We start from the raw sequence: 19236 nt of genomic DNA, 5'->3' as shown, positions 1-19236 counted from the left end.
AGGAGTCCCCCCCCCTCCCGGCTGTGGTGGAGGTCACGTGACACCGGCAGGTCACGTGGATGTTTACCCCCCCGGCACCCGCCACCACTCGTGACGAGCCACGTGATGTTGTTTAAAATACCCCCCCTCCTTCCTCCCCTCGATGCGTCACGTGACGCCGGTCTCGTGATCACCAACGGCTGGCGGGTGACGTCACCGCACGGCGAATTATTTTTTATTGCTTTACCGTGCTGTGCTAAACAGGCATTTTCATGCGCTGACTTCTATATCTAGTACTGTGTGTACATATACACACATTAAAATAATACATGCCGGGTTTAAACAGAATTCGCCAATGCATACTCATACCTGTCAACCCCTTATCAGTGCCCTACCTTATTTTACACACCAATTCTGACATTATTGGTCACCCCGTGCCCTTATATCTCAACGTTCATTCTACAAAGTCTCATCAGGGAGAAACGCAAACAAATAAACAAATTGCCCGTATTAAAACGGTTGTACGCCGTATAGACCTGAAAACTCAATTTCTCTGTACAATACGAGTAAACCCGTAAGGGTTGACAGGTATGGTATGCACACAAGCATTCAAGAGCACATCAAAATAAGATGCCAGTTTTAAACCGAACTCTACGGTACCAGGCTTTGGCCACAAACGAATCATGTCCAGCAGAGGGCACCTCTCTGGTGTGACCAAGCCTGATGGAGGAGCCACGTCGTTAATCGCTCTATGAGTGGCTTTTAAGATTGGAAATTGGGTCATGAACGAAAAAACATTTCACAATGTAATCGTCAGACCCCATGGTGTAGAGTGTATTTTCCACTCTTATTTCTTGGCCTTTAAAGTGATATAAAGGGCCTTTTCCCAACACGTCACCTATTAAGATTATTTTGCTGATATAAATTTCCAAATAAGCCACTTCGTTGAGCTATCATTTGTGGCCAGGTTCCTCCTGAAGAAGCAGCTAATAGCTGGGTGAGCTTTACCTGGCAAGTTACAAAATAGTTAACTTGTATTTGTATATATTTTAGACGATTTCTTGACTTTTCCGATACTTTGCATTCCTATCGTGTTTTTGTATTGTTTGTTATTGTAACGGTCTGACCTGCTCCTACTGAACATCTGTGAAAAATAGCTTTTATAGGTCATCGGATTCCTCCAGTATAAATACATATTCTGAATCTATGTATTTTCCTTTCAAGGCAATGTTATTACTGTGTTGACTTTTGTGATGGTGCTGGTCTTTAAAGGAACCAAGTGTGACATTGCGTTGTATTTTGTAAAACTACGTGAAAAAAACGTACACGCTGTTAGGGGCCGTCCATAAATGACGTCACGCACCTAGGGGGGGGGGGGGTCAGACATTTGTGACGATGTGTGACGAGGGGGGGGGGGTGAGAAATGTGACGTCACATCCAAATGCGCAACTTTAAATAAATATAGACAACACGTTCTACTTAATTATATCGAAATTTTTAATGTTTTCTCCTACAACATCAGAGTGCAGCGGCACATTAAATACGCACTACAATGACAATAGTTTAAAGCGATTTGAAGTATGTTACATTTTTTTGGTGGGGGGGCAGAGCTTTGTGGCGTAATATTTGAGGGGGGGGTCTGACTTTTTGTGACGCCGTGTGACGATTGGGGGGGGGGGCTAAAAAAATCGTCCAAAATCGCGTGACGTCATTTATGGACGGCCCCTTATACATTCGTGGGCATTATGAAACAGCAATTACCTAACATGACAAGTGCATTGATTTCACATTCGGAAACAGCAGTGTACACATTAATCCTACTCTATATGATCTGTCTGTTTCATAGCTTTCATCGTTAAAGATATAATAAGATAGTATAAAAGTCTTGCCACTCAACATGCAGTCACCTGAATAATGCCACCTGAACTGGCACCCCCTTCACTAACCCACGCTGACAAAGGGTTACAAATACAGTATGTATTTATTTAAGAATAAACCAAACAGTGATGCTTCCTACTTTACATGACAAGTTGACAATGTATGTTGAACTTCTTTCGCACAGTACATAGCCAACCGTGCTTACTGGAGGTGCGACAACTGAACTGGTACTGGTAGGAACCTCCTGGTTACCCCAGCCCACAGGGGATTATTGTGTCCGTCCGTCCGTCGTACATCCAAAAATGGGAGGGGTGGGGCTGGGTGGAGAGGGGAGGGTGGGGAGGGGCTGGGTGGGGAGGGGAGGGTGGGGAGGGGCTGGGTGGGGGGTGGGGCTGGGTGGGGAGGGGCTTGTCACCCCGTGGTGCCCTTATAAAACTCAACGTTTAACAATATTTGGAATACTTCACAATGGTGAACACACCTACACATTTCAGTATGTTTTAAGAACTAGCACAAGCCTAAAAATATACTGTACCAATAATGAAAATGACAATCAGTAGAATAATGCTGCTGAAGAGACTCACACTGCCAGCCACGTAATTATACTTAAAAATGTATGACGAGTACAGAATCCGTTTCTCTGCAATGGAAAATAAGAGACAGTTGTATTTTTTATACTGTTATCACAATCCTGTACTCCGAGCAGTCAAAGTAATCTACTTTGTACCGAATAAAATGCCCAGGTTACATGTATTGTGATTTTTATATTCTCTAGGATATAAATAATATTCAGGTGAAAGAATTACATTAAAAGGAGCACAAATTTAAACAGATAACTTTTAAATGAACTGTCAGTCTTCTGAATTCATTACTCCCACCTCTTCAGTGTCGCTATCTAGTATATATTCCAAACGTCTTCCGCCGTTTCAATTACATTTTTATTTGCTACACAGAAAACCCCTTTTAGCCAGTAACCCAGATAGTTTCGGTGGCATCAGCCCGGAGCCACCAACAGTTATTGTTGGGCAGAGAGAAGCCCAGCCAGCAGTCGTCCAGGAAACTCAAGGCATAGATTGTTTTTAAAAGTATGATTCCCTTGAACAGTCTTAAGGTTTCTTCAATGTTTGTGTACTGTTTATCTGCAGCATCTATAGATACAATCCCATTTATGTTATTTATATCCAAACTGTAATTGACAACTGTTCAGGAACTAACTTCTACGTGGGAGGAAAGCATGGGAAACTAATAACACCCATAATATATTGAAGAATACTTTCTTATTCTGCAAAGGCAGGTTGTCAGACACCCGTTTGCTTTGTTGTACTTTCTTTTCAAAAGCACATCATTATCCAGCATGTAGCTGTCTCACATATATCATAGCTCTTGCTATAACCAGTGCATCTGGAATCACATCACTGCCAGATGGAAATAGAGTTTGCGCACCACTAAACTTGCTCAGCCAAGGAAAAGATAATTTCCTTACACAGAAAGTGACCCACAGTGCAGTAATCAGATGTGAGTTGCATCTGCTCCATGAATGATTTTTCAGAAGTTCTCTTTAAAGAACTTGAAGTTGAACTGCTCACAGTGTGACTTAATGACTTTGGCAAGAGCAGGGGCTCCGCAGAAGAAGACTTGCACTTTCCCCTTGTTCTCATCTGCCAGCTTTTGGAACACCTGAAATGAGAACATCAAAAACAAGTTAAGAGCGAGGCGATTCAGTCTCTGCTCATACAATAGTCTTGAGTAGCTTTCTACGCCAATTTAGAAAATAAATATAAAAACAAACAAGTTATCACCACTGAATGATGCTGGACAGCACTAAATATGACATTATTCCACTTGGATAATACTTGACGGATGTTGAATTACCTAAGATTATGGCTGTGCAGTAACATGAGTTATCCTGCTCCTAATAATCCTGTTTGGTTTAAATATACGAAACAGTCAAAACAATTAACATCTCTTCATGTTTTTATTTAAAGCTTTCGTGACTGCAGGGATTCATATTCTTGGTTCTTTCGGTAAAGTCACGTAGAAGGGAAACAATAAAATAACAAATAAATATAAATAAATATATGTATTATTTTATTGTTTCCCTTCTACGTGACTTTACCGAGAGAACCAAGAATATCTCTTTATGTCTTTATCTGGTGATGTTTTATTTGCTGATGGGTCGCTAAAAGTTGAACCCTGTTGTGCTGATCGTTCAATATGACCGACCTTGCCCCAGTCTGGCCGCCCGGGCTGCGTGCGCGTTCGCAGACCCGTGATAGAGTCACGGTTCTCCTTCTGTGCCAGCAGATCCAGTGCCCGCTGTAGCCCCAGCGCCATCATGTCGTTACTGATTAGTGCTGATGTCATATACATGTGCATCTCCAGGAAGCGACCTGCGAGTGACATCAATCAGATTTTCACCGCCACAAAGCTGGCAAAGCATTTTAGTGATTTTGCCAGTAGTATAAATTCACAACGGACTTAATTGCTTATAATGTATGTATGTATTGTTCACTGTTGGGATGAGAGCTTCTCCACTCTGCAGGCAGTGTTGGTTATTTGACCATACTTTCCCAGTTGGTCAGTGCATGATAGGGGAGTACAGAACAATAGATTTTGCTGCACTTCCCTCTTCTACCCACTATGTCTATGTTTGTGCATGCTCACCGAATTCAAACACTACCTAGGCTCAACACAGCTTAGATTTCGTGTGCATTGTGGGTGATTTGGTAAGAGGCCACTTGACAATATGATGAACAAGCAAATGGTTTCCTGAGATTACCGTGTGTATGTGCTCGCCACACCACCTCCATGTTTGCCATGTCAACCTAAAAAGATGCTCGCGAACAGCACTTTCCCCAACAGTTTGTGGAGGTTAACATGGGATATATTTGTATATAAAGAATAGCAGAGTTAAGGCTATTTAAACAACACCTGTACACATTACGACAGTCATAATTTCCCTCCGAATTGCCTGCAAGTATAACACCACAATAAACATTAGCAATGTGAAAACAATATTATTGACCTTGGTGTTGAAATATTAACAGTATTATGTGCATATATGTCTAATCCAATATTTGATGTGTCATATGGTGTTATTTTTATGTGCACAGTCATTCCTAATTATGTGTTGCTGACAACGGTAATATAAGTAATGCATTACACCATTGCTGTAAGTATCCTGTAAAGGACCTCAATGGAACCTCTGCACTTATTAGTAATGAAAAGTAGTCTATTGCATATCACAGTCATAGACTGAACCAAACCTAACATTCTTTATTTCCGACAAAAATGGAAATAACATTTTGTAACCATGTTTATTCTGGCCTCCATATCCATTATATTGAATCTGAATAGGTTTTTGCCTCGTTAAAAAGAGAACTGCAATCATTATGCTATGTAACTGTACAGGCACGTGGGTGTCTACACAAACCAGGGAGAAAAAAGGCCCTAACCTTCTGGCTCCTTGTCTGCCTGCTCTAGCTCCAACTTTGTCAAGAGGCTCACAAACCACTCGAAGGACGTCTGGTCTCGGTTAATCCAAAAGAAATCCACCTGCAGAGAGCAATGAAAACAAAATAATTAAAAACAATATACATACACAAATAGGAAGGTAAAAAAAATCACCATGCCCATTATTTACCTAGAATGTCACCATATTATGTTTTCACCTCTATAAGACAGTGTTGACAATGAGTGTGGGAATTCATGTGTTTGTAATTGTGTACCACTACTGATGCAGTCAACAGAGTTCCTTACTTTTGTTTGCTTTAAATATGAAGGACATATTCCGTGCTTAGCCTTGCTGTCAGAGAGCACCTAATTAGGCTGATGTGAGATGTTAGATGGTGATGAGGGATGTTTTTTGCCTCTCAAGTGGCCATGTTCACATTCTACAACAGGTACTCATTTTAGGCCATGCTGAACTTCAGAAGACGCAGGCCAGGTTCAACTACAAATTTCCTCTTGCATTGTACCTCATTGCCAAAACCTGAACCTGGGTCGCTGGAAATGTATTGCAGTGTGAATGATGCACACTCTGTGGAGTGTACACATCTGTGATCAGAAAATAGCTTGCATGGTGGGGCATTAGGATACAAATAAAATATTTCCTTTCAAATTCAGGCCAGGGTCAACACAGTCCATTATCTCTGGAGTTGGTAAAACAAGCACCACCTTAGCCTGTAAAAGGTGTTGATGTTGAAGTCAACAGTGGTTGTTCTATGTATAGATTGATCTCAGCCATAGGTATTTGGATTTTAGCATCAACTTAAGACAGTTTGGTGCTCATTTGAGAATGCAACGGCTTTGAGTATATTGATAGCAAAACAAAATGACACAACAAAACACATCCATGTAATAAATGTAACCGATACATATGCAAAGCTTACACACATACTCTGTTAACTTGTTTTAATAAAAAATAAGTCACGATGAAATTTGTGGTGTTGACGGCAATGTTAAACATTACACGTACAAATGCAAGTCTATAAAAAAAATATGGTTGAGCATAAAAAAGCCAGTCAGCGACTTGCAACGTGACAAGCTAAACATTACCAGGCTAATCAGGACACAGGCAAAGGCTACTACTGACAAAACATTACATTTATTGTCTGTTTGCTTGAGATCACGTGCATTTCAGAGGCACTAAGCAGACTGAGGGGAAGATATTAGAGTCCAGTTAGCCACATCTATCCTCCCTTACTTCCTGGATAGGTGCACACTGTTGAAGCTGGAAAGATTAAGGAGTTGATATTATGATGTACGTATGTATGTTGAACTTATTTTGCACAGTACATAGCCAACGGTGCTAATTGAAGGTGCGGAGGAAGGACAACAAACAAAACACAAAAATCGGTTCTAAAGAAATGTGTTCATGATGATTACATGCCTTGCGCAGCCTCATGTCATGGTCGTTCATGCTCTCGCACCACGAGTATGCACAGCTAGGGCAAGTCTGCTTGCGCATTCGGTATCTGCAAGAAAGCAGCGCGAGGAACTGGTGAATCTTGTGACAGACAGGATTACATACAGTGTCATATTAAGACAGACGGTACGTTAGCACGAATATGTTGGTCTTGAGGGGTCAGTCTCAGGAGAAAGCAAGTTGATAACCTATCCGGTTCCCATCAGACATGTCTTTTCCGTGAGCTGTCTTCTACATACATGATGAAAACCCATACATATGACGTTATTACACGCAAACTCCACACGCAAATACTGTCCCCTAAAGGGGCACAAATTGCATGGCAGGTGGGCGCTTAAAACACATTCTAGCTCACATCCTTGCGTGTTTAACCAACGTCATCTCAGATTGGATTACAGGTATGTGTTACCACACGACAAATACTTATAACAGAGCAAGCAGTGACTCTCCGTCTCCAAAAACCGCGTTTTTGGCACTGGCTAGTGAAGATTACCATGGGAGAAATGTGTTCCACTTCAAATAGTAAGTGGCCCATCTGTCTAGGTGATTTGCAATGCCTTGTTGGGGACCTGCAAAGTGTGGCTGCCCCCTGCTGACTAATTTACCAGGTTTACAATTCACCCTCTTGTTTAATAACCGCCATTTAAAATCTAAGCATTGCTTGGAGCGTTGAGAGGACAAATACAAATGTACTGCATACAAAAACAACTATTCTCATACTAGATCAAATGTATAGGCCCTTTCTATTCTCTTGAATAAGAGCAAAAAGGACACATTAGGTAGACAAGCTACACTTGATAAATTACACACAATTACAGACATCCATGGAGAGATGGAAAGATAGATGATATCCACCACAGAGATGGAGAAAATTAATCAGCTCATTTGCAGGTGCTCAAATTATTTTTTGTTTCACGAGACCGTAAAAAGATGGTGACATCTTGGAGCGGCCTTCATCCAGGAGTGGATTGATCATAGCTGGTGATGATTATGAAAATGATTATATTTTTTTCCAAGTGGCTCAGCAGTAGAGTGAGCAGCTCACAATCGGAAGGTTGCGAGTTCAAATCCTGGTTGTGGGTTGACAAAGCCCATCATATCTCTGAGGTCGATAAAAAATGTGTACCACTGTGTGGAAAAGTCAACGGTGGTTGTTCTATGGATAGACTCACCCCCACCATAGGAACGTGTAATTTCCACCACGGGTTCAGGGCTTTAAACAGGAGATGAGAAACGTCTCAACGCTTATTTCAGCAGGAAATCAGTTTGACTAGCTGGGCACAGAGGAGGTCATACCGGTACATGCAACTCTGGAGGATTGAGGCAAAGGGAGTGATACCGATCCCAGCCCCGATGAGCACTGCGTGCTCGGACATGAGGATTTGTCTCGTCGCCGTCCCGTATGGCCCATCCAGGTAACACTGTATGCACAGGACACAGCATCCCGAATTAGTGAAATGTATACATAACAAAATATACATACTGTATATAAAAATGCACAGAACTGCTAAAAAGTCTGGCCTATAAACTATGATTGTGACACATTTTAAGAATCAAGCACAATGGTTATCCTACGAAGGAAATAATCCCCGTCATAGGAATGTGGATGTGCCACTATTTCCTCAGGACCACCAACAGAGAGAGCTAATGTCTACTGCTTGTTTGGATGTTTTTAACAGTTGCCTTCAAATGTTTTATTTGTCCTTAATATATCTACTCCTGGCAATATCGATTTGTTCTGTTTATGTCTATGATGCACTTCCACGTAACTTTGTGGAAATTATATCCATTATTGTTTCTACTCGTTCCATTATTTTATTGTCTCTGAGGCACCTTTATGTTGCAGACTTTGTGATGTTTGTCAGTATAGGTTCCCTGCAGAAGATAAAATAAAATAAATGTCATTATAGCGGTCATTGAGTTTATTGATGAATACATTTATATAACAAACCAGCCTCACTCAACCCATCTCCACATTTACACAGTTTACCCAACAATAGAATAAACACATTCATGATCACTGATGCATTTATAATGTGTACCAAGAAATATGGCCACATGTGTGAGGCTGGGCTGCATCAGTATATGCATTGATACGGTGATTAGTCGACAACCACGTGCCTGTACAGTTACATACACGAACGTCTGGATACTCTCACAGTGGGTGGACAAGGCCACCGGGCAAGTTAGCATTTGCCTGGTAAATGGTTCACGGAGGTCAGCTGTTTTCTATTCGAAGCAACTGCAACTAGTCGCCTGTAGTTAAGATCTAGGGCACACTCCGCGTAAAGTACCCCAGCCTCAGGATCGGCTAAGCAACTGAATGTTCGGGTGCTCGGTAGCTCAGTTCTTCCCTGGATAAATGTACGTGTGTACATGTTCAGCTCTGTTGTCGATCAATGCAGAATGAAGGTTTCTAAATGTCATGCGGGTCATCGTGGTTACTTGAACATATTTCACCACGCCGGTGATTGCGAGCAGGCAGCATACATGCGGAAGCACGTTATAGTAAAACAACGGATTTTGTTGCACTGCCCTCTGCTGCCCATAATGTAACCCCACAGCAGCCTATAACACCTGTATTATGTATGATGATCACCTATCATAACTAACCCTTCTTAGCCTCTCAAATTAGGCACATTCCATGTGATTGGGCGATTATTTCACAGAGTTCATCCCTGGGTACACATTGTAAAAGAGCATCCCATGCAGTAGTGCTCTCCCCTGCATCCTAAGAAGGGCCTCCACTACCCCTGCACTCACAGCAGCTGCACATGAGGAGGATGCTAGCGGTTGAGCTGGCAGCACCCCAGGCTCCTCGAGCGAGCCACGTCGGCTACGAAAGGACGTGAGCCGCACGTCCTCCTGTGCCGGCGTGGCTGCCGGGTCATCCATCACATCCATGCTGAACACGTGCTGCAGGAACAAGAGTGTGGGACATGAATCTTGTGCACAGCCACTCATAATTTATCATTTGCAGAGCAAAGCTTCGTTGAGCCAATGGTAACACTCTTTGATGTAATTTCAGGTTGTACTATGTATTGCACACCATGTGCTGAGAACTTCTTCAGGAACTATATTGGACATGTCATACGGATGGGTGGTGACTTGTTACCATGCACAGTGCTGAAAATATTAGCAGAAAATCCAAGAGGACGTGACAAATCCGCGCATTAGCTGGGCAAGTGACATCAAGGAATGGACCGAGAAGAAGTGGAAATATATCACGGAAGAAGTCCAGAACAGCACAACTTGGAGGCAGAGACCCATTGAGGCAACAAGAACTGGAGCAGGTTTTCATAGCTGTTCGTAATTCAAATGTGGCAATTCGGGTTAGGTCGTTGAGTTGAACATGTCTTCCCAAGCTTTTTCCATGCACCACTGCGGGGAATGTTTAGGAGTTCAACACACGGCGTAACACTGAAGACCACATTAAGATTAATATTATAAACGAGCAAGCACCTGGGTCCAGTTCTTGCAGGGAGTGGGAGTGAGGCGTCGAGTAAGCCGTTGGTAGGGGTCCTGGCACACCGCTCGCCCGTCGTGTGAGCTGAAGTACTCGTACAAACGCATCGTCCACTGCCCCATGGAGCGCACGTGCAGCCACAAGGTTTCTGTGAGGCAGCACCAACCGACATCCCCGTGGCGCTGGTTATAATGCCGCAGTATTCCCTTACTACATTCGGAGGATCGTAGTCTTCATCAGTCTGAAATATCTCACATTGCATCGGGTTTACATATGAGAGACTATGTGATGAGGTGGGAAGAGGGACTGGAAGAGGGAGGGTGGGGACTCCCACCTCACTAGATGGTCTCTCGTATGTAAACCTGTCACAACTATGCAATATTTTAGACTGATGAAGAATACGGTCCCCCTTTAGGGTCATCAAAACAACCCATTTATTAAATCATCAGATGGTGTGCTCCAACTTGTTGTCATAAAAAAAACCAAGGCTGGATTATCTCAGAATTCTCCTGAGATAATCCAGCCTTGGTGGCAAAGCGTGGTGTGTGCACTTCCACTACAACAATTGAGATGGGTGGCATCATGAGAGGCACCTTGCTGCTCGGGGGGACTGCTGATGGTGAATGGGTGCCACTCGTATTGAGCGATGGCAGGGACGTTAAGGTAGATGTAGTCGCCCGGTTTGAAGTGAAAATGCTGAGGTCTGCGAATCACGAGGTGTGTTACCTGAGGGCACAGAAAAAACTAGCAAAGACAAGAAATACAAAAAAAAACATGCATGCAGTATCAGTCAAGGTGGCCCTTTGGGCTTTCAAAGTCAAATGGCTCATGTCTACACCGAAAAAAACTAAACCAGCCAAACTAGAAACTGTCAATAACTTATAAAATCATGTACCACTTAACAAAAAACATTTTTGGACACTGACTGGACGATGGTCAGTTGGCAGTCAAACTGGAACAACTTCTGAATAAATTATTTACTACTGCTCCTTAGCCCAGTTCAAGGTAATTCATAATTTTCATCATCATCAGCCATAATGAAGATGAATAACCAATGCTGAATGAAGTCCTCCCATACCTGACATCATCTCCCAGGGTCATGTGATGCGACAATCCGTCTAGAGCCATCTCCATGGTTAATGTCCTCTCGGACATTGATGTGCTTTTTTTGCCAGTAAGTTGTTAGCCTCAACCATGGGCCATCACCTCTTCTCGTGACGATTCCTGCTCATCTTACCTTGTTGATGTTTGGGTACCGCGAATTTGAGGATACGAGGCTGTTCTCGTTGTTTTGTGTAATCCCTCACCTTGGAGGGTAATCGGTTGGCCTCAGTGATAGGCGTGTATTACACTTGGAAGAGTAGGAGTTTAGCTGTGTTGATGTGTGTATACCACACGACATAGCACATGAAGTTTACCCTGTTCGTGTGGGCCTTACCTGGTAAAATAAAAAATAGTTATAGTTTATAGTATGTGTGTACCACATGTATCACTCCATATAGGGCAGTAGGTTTGCTCCTTGGTGCCTTGTTGCTGTGTGTTACTGCCACCTTTGAGGATAAGAGGATGGCCACAACGATATTTGCATGTGACAATTTGGAGAGCAGGAGCTTGGCCGTGTTGCTGCGTGTGCCGCACCTTGGAGGGCAGTAGGTTGACCTCGGTGATGTGGGTGTGGCCTATGCGGCAACGAGCCAATCCGAGCAGCTTCTCAAACAGGAAGAGCGCGCCGGGCCCTGCCAGCCACTTCCAGAAGTGCGGCGTGTGGAGCACGAGCAGCAGCCACACCCACAGGTAACACAGGTGTGTCCAGTAGAAAACCTGGAGGATACACACGGGCAAAAGACGGAGGGCATGGCAGAAACACATTCACGGAGTGGTGAGGTGGCTGGGCGGCTCAGGAGCACACCTGAGGACAACTAATTACATTTGCAGCTGCAGTGTAAGTTGAAATTACAATTACATTGTCATTCAAATCTGTTGCGAATTCAAACACTCAAATGGAATTGGCATTCAGGTCTGCTCAGCGGGTAGATGAATTAAGTCAGCAACAGGAATGCCAAAATTCAAATCAGGAAGAATCTAAGGCTCAAAACGGTTACTTTAGTTGAATTCAGAGTGAACTCTAATTCTGCAAAAACATATTTCTGTTATAAGCTTACGAAATATTGAAACATTCATCAATGAAACATATACAAATGTATACATCTCTGTTAGGAGACTAATTGATTCACATTGGACTGCGATGATTATATATTTAGGATTCTTTTTCAAATGTTTATATTATTTAATCCCAATTATGCTGCAGGCATTGTGTCATGAGCGAAAATAATCCATTCGGAACTCTCGCAGAACAGTACATCACCGTGTCTTAGAGAACAGTGAGTGGAAGGGGATATTGCAGAAAGGTTTTTGAAATGTCTTCAAGTAACCTCTTATCCACCCATAGTTGCTACACCCATAGACTTTCAAAATATCTTGAGATTAATTGAAAATGGAATAAGAAACGTTTTGCATGATATTAAGTGGGTGAAAAAAGTTTTTCTAGACTGACACCAGCAGTGACACACGTGGGCTCGGTCACTGCAAGGGTACACCCAAGAAATATTCTTACATGATGGAGGGGTTTGAGGTACAGAAAATTACCTCATCCAGGCACTCGGGAAAATAATCCAAGTTGGAATTATGGCCGCGAGCGCTATCAAGCAAGGAAAATTGCTATAAAGTTGACACTAAAGGCCCTGCAATCTCCTGTACTAAAATAAGCTATTGTGTGCAGGTGGTATGGTCCAAAATTTGCAGTTTTTTTATATTACTGCTCTTACTTTTTTTAATTTACTGTACGTAATTTTACATTTTAATTTTTACCCTATAATTCTTGAACATCTGTGTAAAACCGTGGCATTCATTGCTTATCTATTTTAGTGGAACTGTGGTATTCATGTTTAATCGAGCTAGGTGATGCTATGGCAGAGGTACCTAACAATAATAAAGACGACTGATCTCATAATCTCTTCAGTTTAAAATAAGTAAATACCGTTATGTTAGGAAATTATGGAATTTCCATAACTGGCTCTGAAAAGCCGTCAAACACGAGGACCCCCATTACTCATCTGAATATGGGGCACACTGACTCTATGTTTTAAGGATAAGAAAAAAATATATAAACAAGAGCATGAGCCATGGTCAATTTAGGTATCTATTCTCCCAGGACACCGGAGCAGAAATAACTTTTCACCCTAGTTTAACACGTAGGCTTTCGCGACCATTATGGTTTTTTTTGGGTTAGATCGCGTAAATGTGCGATCTAACCCAAAAAACCCTCTATTATGGACTTTTCACCCTGCCCCCCATCAGGAGGGTTAATCTATGCCAAATGCTAATAAATTGGAGAAAATGGATAATATAATAAAAGAGCAAATTAAGATAGTAACATTTAAATATAGTTAAAATATAAATAAGCGGTTCTACTTTTCTTACTCCAATGACCAAATCACCCAGTGATAATATCTATTACTTGGATTATGAGAGTTCTTATAACCTTCACTGCCTACATGGTGTGGGAAGGCTCTCTTCCAACAGTGGATTGACAGATGGAGTGACAAAAATGTTGCTCATGTACTTTTTATATAACACAATTTATGCATTTGTTGGGCCGCTGCAGTTTTTGGTCTTGGATGAAAGTCCAGTTTGCCCTTTCCCCCCATAAATCTGACCCTGCCACTAACACAGCCTGGGCCGCAGGGAAAACAGAGGGCAGCACCTCAAAGTGCCCGCCGCGTCGCACGCAGGGGCTGGAGCAGACAAGCATGAGGCCCACGAGGATCTGGAGCAGTACGCCCGTGACGGATGCCGAACCGCTGACCCAGCCGATGCCAGGCCGCGTCGTGAGGAGAAACTCCCAGAGGCTGTAACGGGCGTCTGGTTGCCTCGACAGTGACACTGCCAAAGGCGGGCAAGCGGTTATTCTCACAGTCACACATTCAAATATGCATTGATATTACTATTGCATAGTTATTCGTGGTTGTGCTGTATAGCTATTTGATATATTTGAATACATTGTACCGCATGTTGTTTGTCCGAAGCTCCCAGTACAGGGAGCGATATGTCGGACATCATGACGAAATACACAGTACAACCAAAAATCTAATTGGAGAGCTATGCATTTATATTAGGGAACCTGCCTGGGAAGACAGAGATTGGGTGATTAAATCAGGTCATACAGGGGAGCAAGGTGGATTGTTGCATCACTTTATAGTGAGAGATGGTGACAGCTTGCGAGGCTGTCATCTCGCAGTGGATAGATCATGACTGGTGATGATATAAGGCATTTAATGATGTTTGCCCTCCCAGTGGTTTGATGAATTGTCACAATCTGGGGTCATGTAAATTATACAAAAACATTATTTTTTATTCTTTGTCTAATTTTCACTGACTTGTTTGTATTGTTTCTCTTTTTGCCTTGTCAATTCAGTTACGTTCACTTCATTAGCATACACGTAACATCAGCAAATCATAAGAATATACTTTTCATATGATGTACTAGCTGTACTACCCGGCTTCGCCCGGGACTTGGATCCACCACGCGCGGCCGTCTTTGTTTCAGGCTGAGTCGACCTAGGGGAGGCCCAGGACTGGTTAAAATAATCGTCACCGGTGGTGGCCGTGAGCGGGAATCAAACTCGGGTCGCTGGGTACGTAGCGCGGCGCACTAACCACTACACTGCAATGCGTTACGCGTCCACACGCACACAGATTACACACACAGACACATACACAGCGCGCTAACCACTACACTACAATGCGTTACGCTTCCACACGCACGTGTCACATGACAGATTTGACGTCACAGCTCACTTGCCGTACAAAAAAATATGCATTATTGAGCTCCCCCCCCCCCCCCCAAAAAAAAAGAAACGTTTATTTTTTATAATTTTTGCATGGTGTACAGTCTGGAAAATACCCACATGGAAAATTTCCAGTTTGTTGCATGTCGGGAAGTACGCTAAACATTTTGAACAGACACACATATTCACAACTTTGCCTTTTATATATATGGAGATTGTAAATAATACATTCCATAAACGGTTTGGTGCATATATCGTGAGCATAAAAATCGATGTATATGAATGAACACATTGTCACATTACTCATGGTGTTGTGGTCAAAGTGGTGAACTAAACATTGGAAGGGTGCGAGTTCTAAATCCAGCTAGACTTCACTCTGCCCATCATCCCTCTTGGGTCTGATGAAGTGGTATAATTTTTTCTTAATAATCTTCCCTGTGGAAATTCCACATTCACATGACAAGGGATAGTTTTCCTTGGGAATGTAATACTACCATTGCAGATGTAGCCGGTATGGGCTTAATGTAAATGAACCACAAGTTTAATTGTGAATAAAATGACCATGGATTGGGCCCATAGGGTCATGTGAGTGCACAGTAGGCCACGCCCACCAGTAGAGTAATCAATTCAGGGTACAGGGAACCTATTCAGATTTGGGTGGACGCTATACAGTGCAGGGGTTGAGCAGTGAGATGGTGTGAATTGGGGTTGATTGCTGTGCATCTGGTCATAATTACAGATGCACAAATGCTCCTCAGAAGAACACTTTGAAATAAAGAGTTGCAGTCACACAATCCTCTGGTGTCCCTTGGTGGTGGAGTAATCCGATTCTCAGAAGGAGGGCAGAACACAGCGCAGAGTATCCTCCCATCGCCTCCGAACTCATCTATTATTATTGTTGTTTTTGTACTTATTAACCGGCCTGTCCCCTCGTAACGAACACGGAAGGAGAGGGATAGAGTGGGCCGGTTACACAGAGATGACCATCGCCTGAATTCTCACTAAAAACAGGGAGACTTTGTTTTTTTTTATTTTGAGAGCATTTGTCCATGAACGCTTTGTCGTCAACCATACCCAATTTTCATTATCAGTTTATGACCACAATATTTATGAGTTTATAATAAATCATATTCCCGCTATCGTTAATACATTACCAAATTATAATTCACTTACCATCATAATGATCAATGCACCACAAATTAATCTTCATTATTTTATCTGTGAATGTCATCAACATAATCACAAGATATAACACCAGCTGCGGTGACAAAAGCAGGCAGCATCAGCTGTTATTATAGTCTCTACCAGAAGGAGAAAAACCTCAAGCCTCATGCTGATACTGCTACACAAAAAACCTGCCACGCTCTATTTGAATTCCAACATAATTGGTTATTATGTTAGACTCAAACCCTGAATGTAAACTCTCCGTCCAAATCAATCCTAAACAAAACCTAGAACACAAATGATGAATGTATTTCGCCTCTAAACCTAATGCTGAATTGTAAATGTTTGTGAACGTGTAATATAAACATTTTACAGTAGTTATCATTCAGAAATTCATTATTGAAAAAAAATCCCAATAAAGACAGGACATGGATTGCAATTAATGTTACGGTTATGGTATTGCAGGATTGGCTGCAGTGGACTATAATCGATTATAATCGAATGAAACAAGGCACGTATTTCCCCCCCCCCCCACAGCCTGTCATTTTGCTGCAATACAGAGGCAAAGGCTCCTCCCTTCCTGCACCAATGCCATCATCCGTATTATTATCATACACGCACCCTGATGTCATTGCTTCATATCCCCTTCAGAATACTCAACCATTGTCGTCCTTTCAACTAATGTGTCCCACGAGCAAGTCAATGTCCTCTCATGCAACAGTAAAAGCAATGTCATGGGCTTGTGTTTGTTATCTTTCATCAACAGACGTTTCTCCTTTTGGCCCTAGAGCCACTGTTTGCAACTGTTAGTGGTCAAATTAATTTTAGGCACTGAGAGGTACCCTCTAATCCTACCGAAGACGGATTACATCTCAGCATATTAAGGGAACGAACTGCATTTCTGGTAAAATTGAATGTCATCAACAGACGCGACCCAGTTTATTTTTAAACGGCTATAAATTAGGTTATTAAGTCGATGTTGTGTCTAGCACAAAGGGACTGAAAGCACTCGGACCCTAAAGTGTCAGGCGCAGACACACAGCGGTGCTTGATGAAGACGTTCGCAGCACCAGTTTCTGACAAGTCGCGCGATCGCTTCACTGAACGAGGGTGATGTCATGCAGCAGCAGCAGCGGCGGCGGCAATTATCAGTGCGGCGCTCTGGCTATACATAGCACAGCAGAATGCAAAAAAATAAACAGGTCAGGGGATTTGCTTAAATCGCTGAAAGGATATAACGTTTAATCCACCGGCCTGTGAGCCTTTTCCCATTTTTGTTACCCATTAACATGTTTATTAAACGAAGCAATATTGGACCAGTCTCAACTCCAATGAGTTTCATCAGCAAGGTTTGGGCAAGGTGATGAATAGAATGTCAGTCAAAACAAATTAGATTGATCGTGAAGGTCAGAGATAGAGCGGAGGAAACTGGCGGCAGTAGGGGAGAGTCGGGGACATTTTCACCAAATCCTATGTCCGTCATGCACCCAGAATGTGCCGTCCGCTTAACTGTGATTAATGCGGTTAAACAATTGTATTATTTTTTATTATTATTTTCTCCTCACCGAAGTTGACAACGTGGCAGAGTGAGTGCACGGAGGCGAGGGCAGACAAGACGTAGCCGACCATCTGGTGGAAGAGCACGCTCTGGTCGATGGGCAGGACGTGAACCACCCACGTGGCTCGCAGCCATGTCAGGCAGCGGCGGAGCATCAGCACCTGGCATCATCACCACCCACACCATCGTCGTCATTACTATTAACATTAACTGGTGGCTGCAGGGTTTACATTACATGATTTCAAACAACATATCAATTGGCATATGCAGAATTTAATGCATGTATTGTGTCCATAACATTGATTTTAATCGATGAATCTATTCACTGTTACTATACCTACTAGGTACCTATGCCACCACCATCATCATTGTCATCACCATGGCACAGGTTAAAATTTTTACAGGTGTGTGCGATGTACTTTGATTCTGGACAATCTGCAGAGTATGGGCTGTCTTGGGGGTATGAAGAATGGAGTTTAAGAATCCCTCCATTGTGCTGTTTAGAGGGCTTGAATTCACAATGATGAAATCATTACCCACCTTTTGGTTACTTTGCTGCCACAAATATATGAACATGATCCTGGCTGAAAAGAGCTTATCCACTTTACGCATGCAGACACTATACCAAATTATCTTTGTTCCTTTTGTTACATGTAATGTAATAATAACATTTTCATGGGTCATCTCCGATTATTCTACCGTATCAGGTAAAGGTGCAGCCCTGCAATTGTTTGCTCATGCCACTGCTTTTAAAAGGCCCCCCACTAGGAGGAGCTTTATAGAACCCCTCTAGAGGTGATTTTGGCTTACTCTTCTAAGCTAGCCAGGCATCTTGGAAGAGGTGAGAGTAACCACGCTTTATCCCACCAAACGTGACCTGCCAATTGACTGTGGAGTGCCCATTTATACTGCGGGGTGGACAGAGGCAGGAGGTCGGAATTGAACAAACTTGCCCCGTTATTTCAACTGCCGCGCCAGGAGACCTGTTCCTTAACCATAAAACACCACGACATGTGGTACAAAAGTGAACATAATTTTCACAGCCCCACATCCAGTTGTTACACCATATTGTGATGTTATAATTTCGTAGACGCTGTCTTGCTCTCTCACCACCACGAGGACGCAGTTGAAGTTGAGGCAGAGGCCGCAGGCCCGCGCCGCACTCACCCAGGGCCCCTGGCGGTGGTTCGCGTGCGCACCCAGACCCAGGAGCAGCGCACTCGTGCACACATACGCGGCCATGAAGAGCAGCTTGCGGTAGTTGTTCTGCCAGTAGGTGCGCGTCAAGTACCGCGGCGGCCCATGGTGTTGCGCGTGCTCGCACGGGGGCTTCAGCCAGCTCGCCGCGCTGAGTCGTCAAAGAACATTGTTGTGTATCCATGAGCATGAACGCATTACTATGATCATTTTTATATTA

The 19236-nt window shown here is 42.9% G+C and overlaps 1 protein-coding gene across 6 annotated transcripts in view; it reads right to left on the bottom strand.

Annotated features, from left to right (window-relative positions):
* Positions 1 to 1941: 1941 nt before the first annotated feature.
* Positions 1942 to 19236, bottom strand: part of NOX5 (NADPH oxidase 5) — a 31485-nt gene continuing 14190 nt past the window's right edge. For 4 of the 6 annotated variants that reach the window (XM_032948821.2, XM_032948802.2, XM_076066912.1 and 1 more), the window contains exons 6-18: positions 18930 to 19167; positions 17827 to 17980; positions 14014 to 14192; positions 11889 to 12071; positions 10844 to 10976; positions 10247 to 10398; positions 9548 to 9700; positions 8618 to 8659; positions 8081 to 8205; positions 6749 to 6833; positions 5313 to 5412; positions 4081 to 4247; positions 1942 to 3534 (exon numbers count right to left, since the gene is read on the bottom strand). In XM_032948821.2, coding sequence (XP_032804712.1) covers positions 3403 to 3534; positions 4081 to 4247; positions 5313 to 5412; positions 6749 to 6833; positions 8081 to 8205; positions 8618 to 8659; positions 9548 to 9700; positions 10247 to 10398; positions 10844 to 10976; positions 11889 to 12071; positions 14014 to 14192; positions 17827 to 17980; positions 18930 to 19167 — 1843 coding nt within the window. In that variant the 3' untranslated portion in view covers positions 1942 to 3402. Of the gene's footprint in view, positions 3535 to 4080; positions 5413 to 6748; positions 6834 to 8080; positions 8206 to 8617; positions 8660 to 9547; positions 9701 to 10246; positions 10399 to 10843; positions 10977 to 11888; positions 12072 to 14013; positions 14193 to 17826; positions 17981 to 18929; positions 19168 to 19236 lie in introns of those variants that run through there. The other 2 variants (XM_032948812.2, XM_076066917.1) reach the window with 2 other exon arrangements.

Source organism: Petromyzon marinus, chromosome 1 (assembly GCF_048934315.1).
Source record: "Petromyzon marinus isolate PM22_M1 ecotype Great Lakes invasive population chromosome 1, UKy_Petmar_22M1.pri1.0, whole genome shotgun sequence".
In the NCBI taxonomy this organism is placed as follows: domain Eukaryota; kingdom Metazoa; phylum Chordata; class Hyperoartia; order Petromyzontiformes; family Petromyzontidae; genus Petromyzon; species Petromyzon marinus.
Note: the sequence above shows the minus strand (reverse complement) of the source record. Positions and strands in the feature narration are given on the sequence as shown.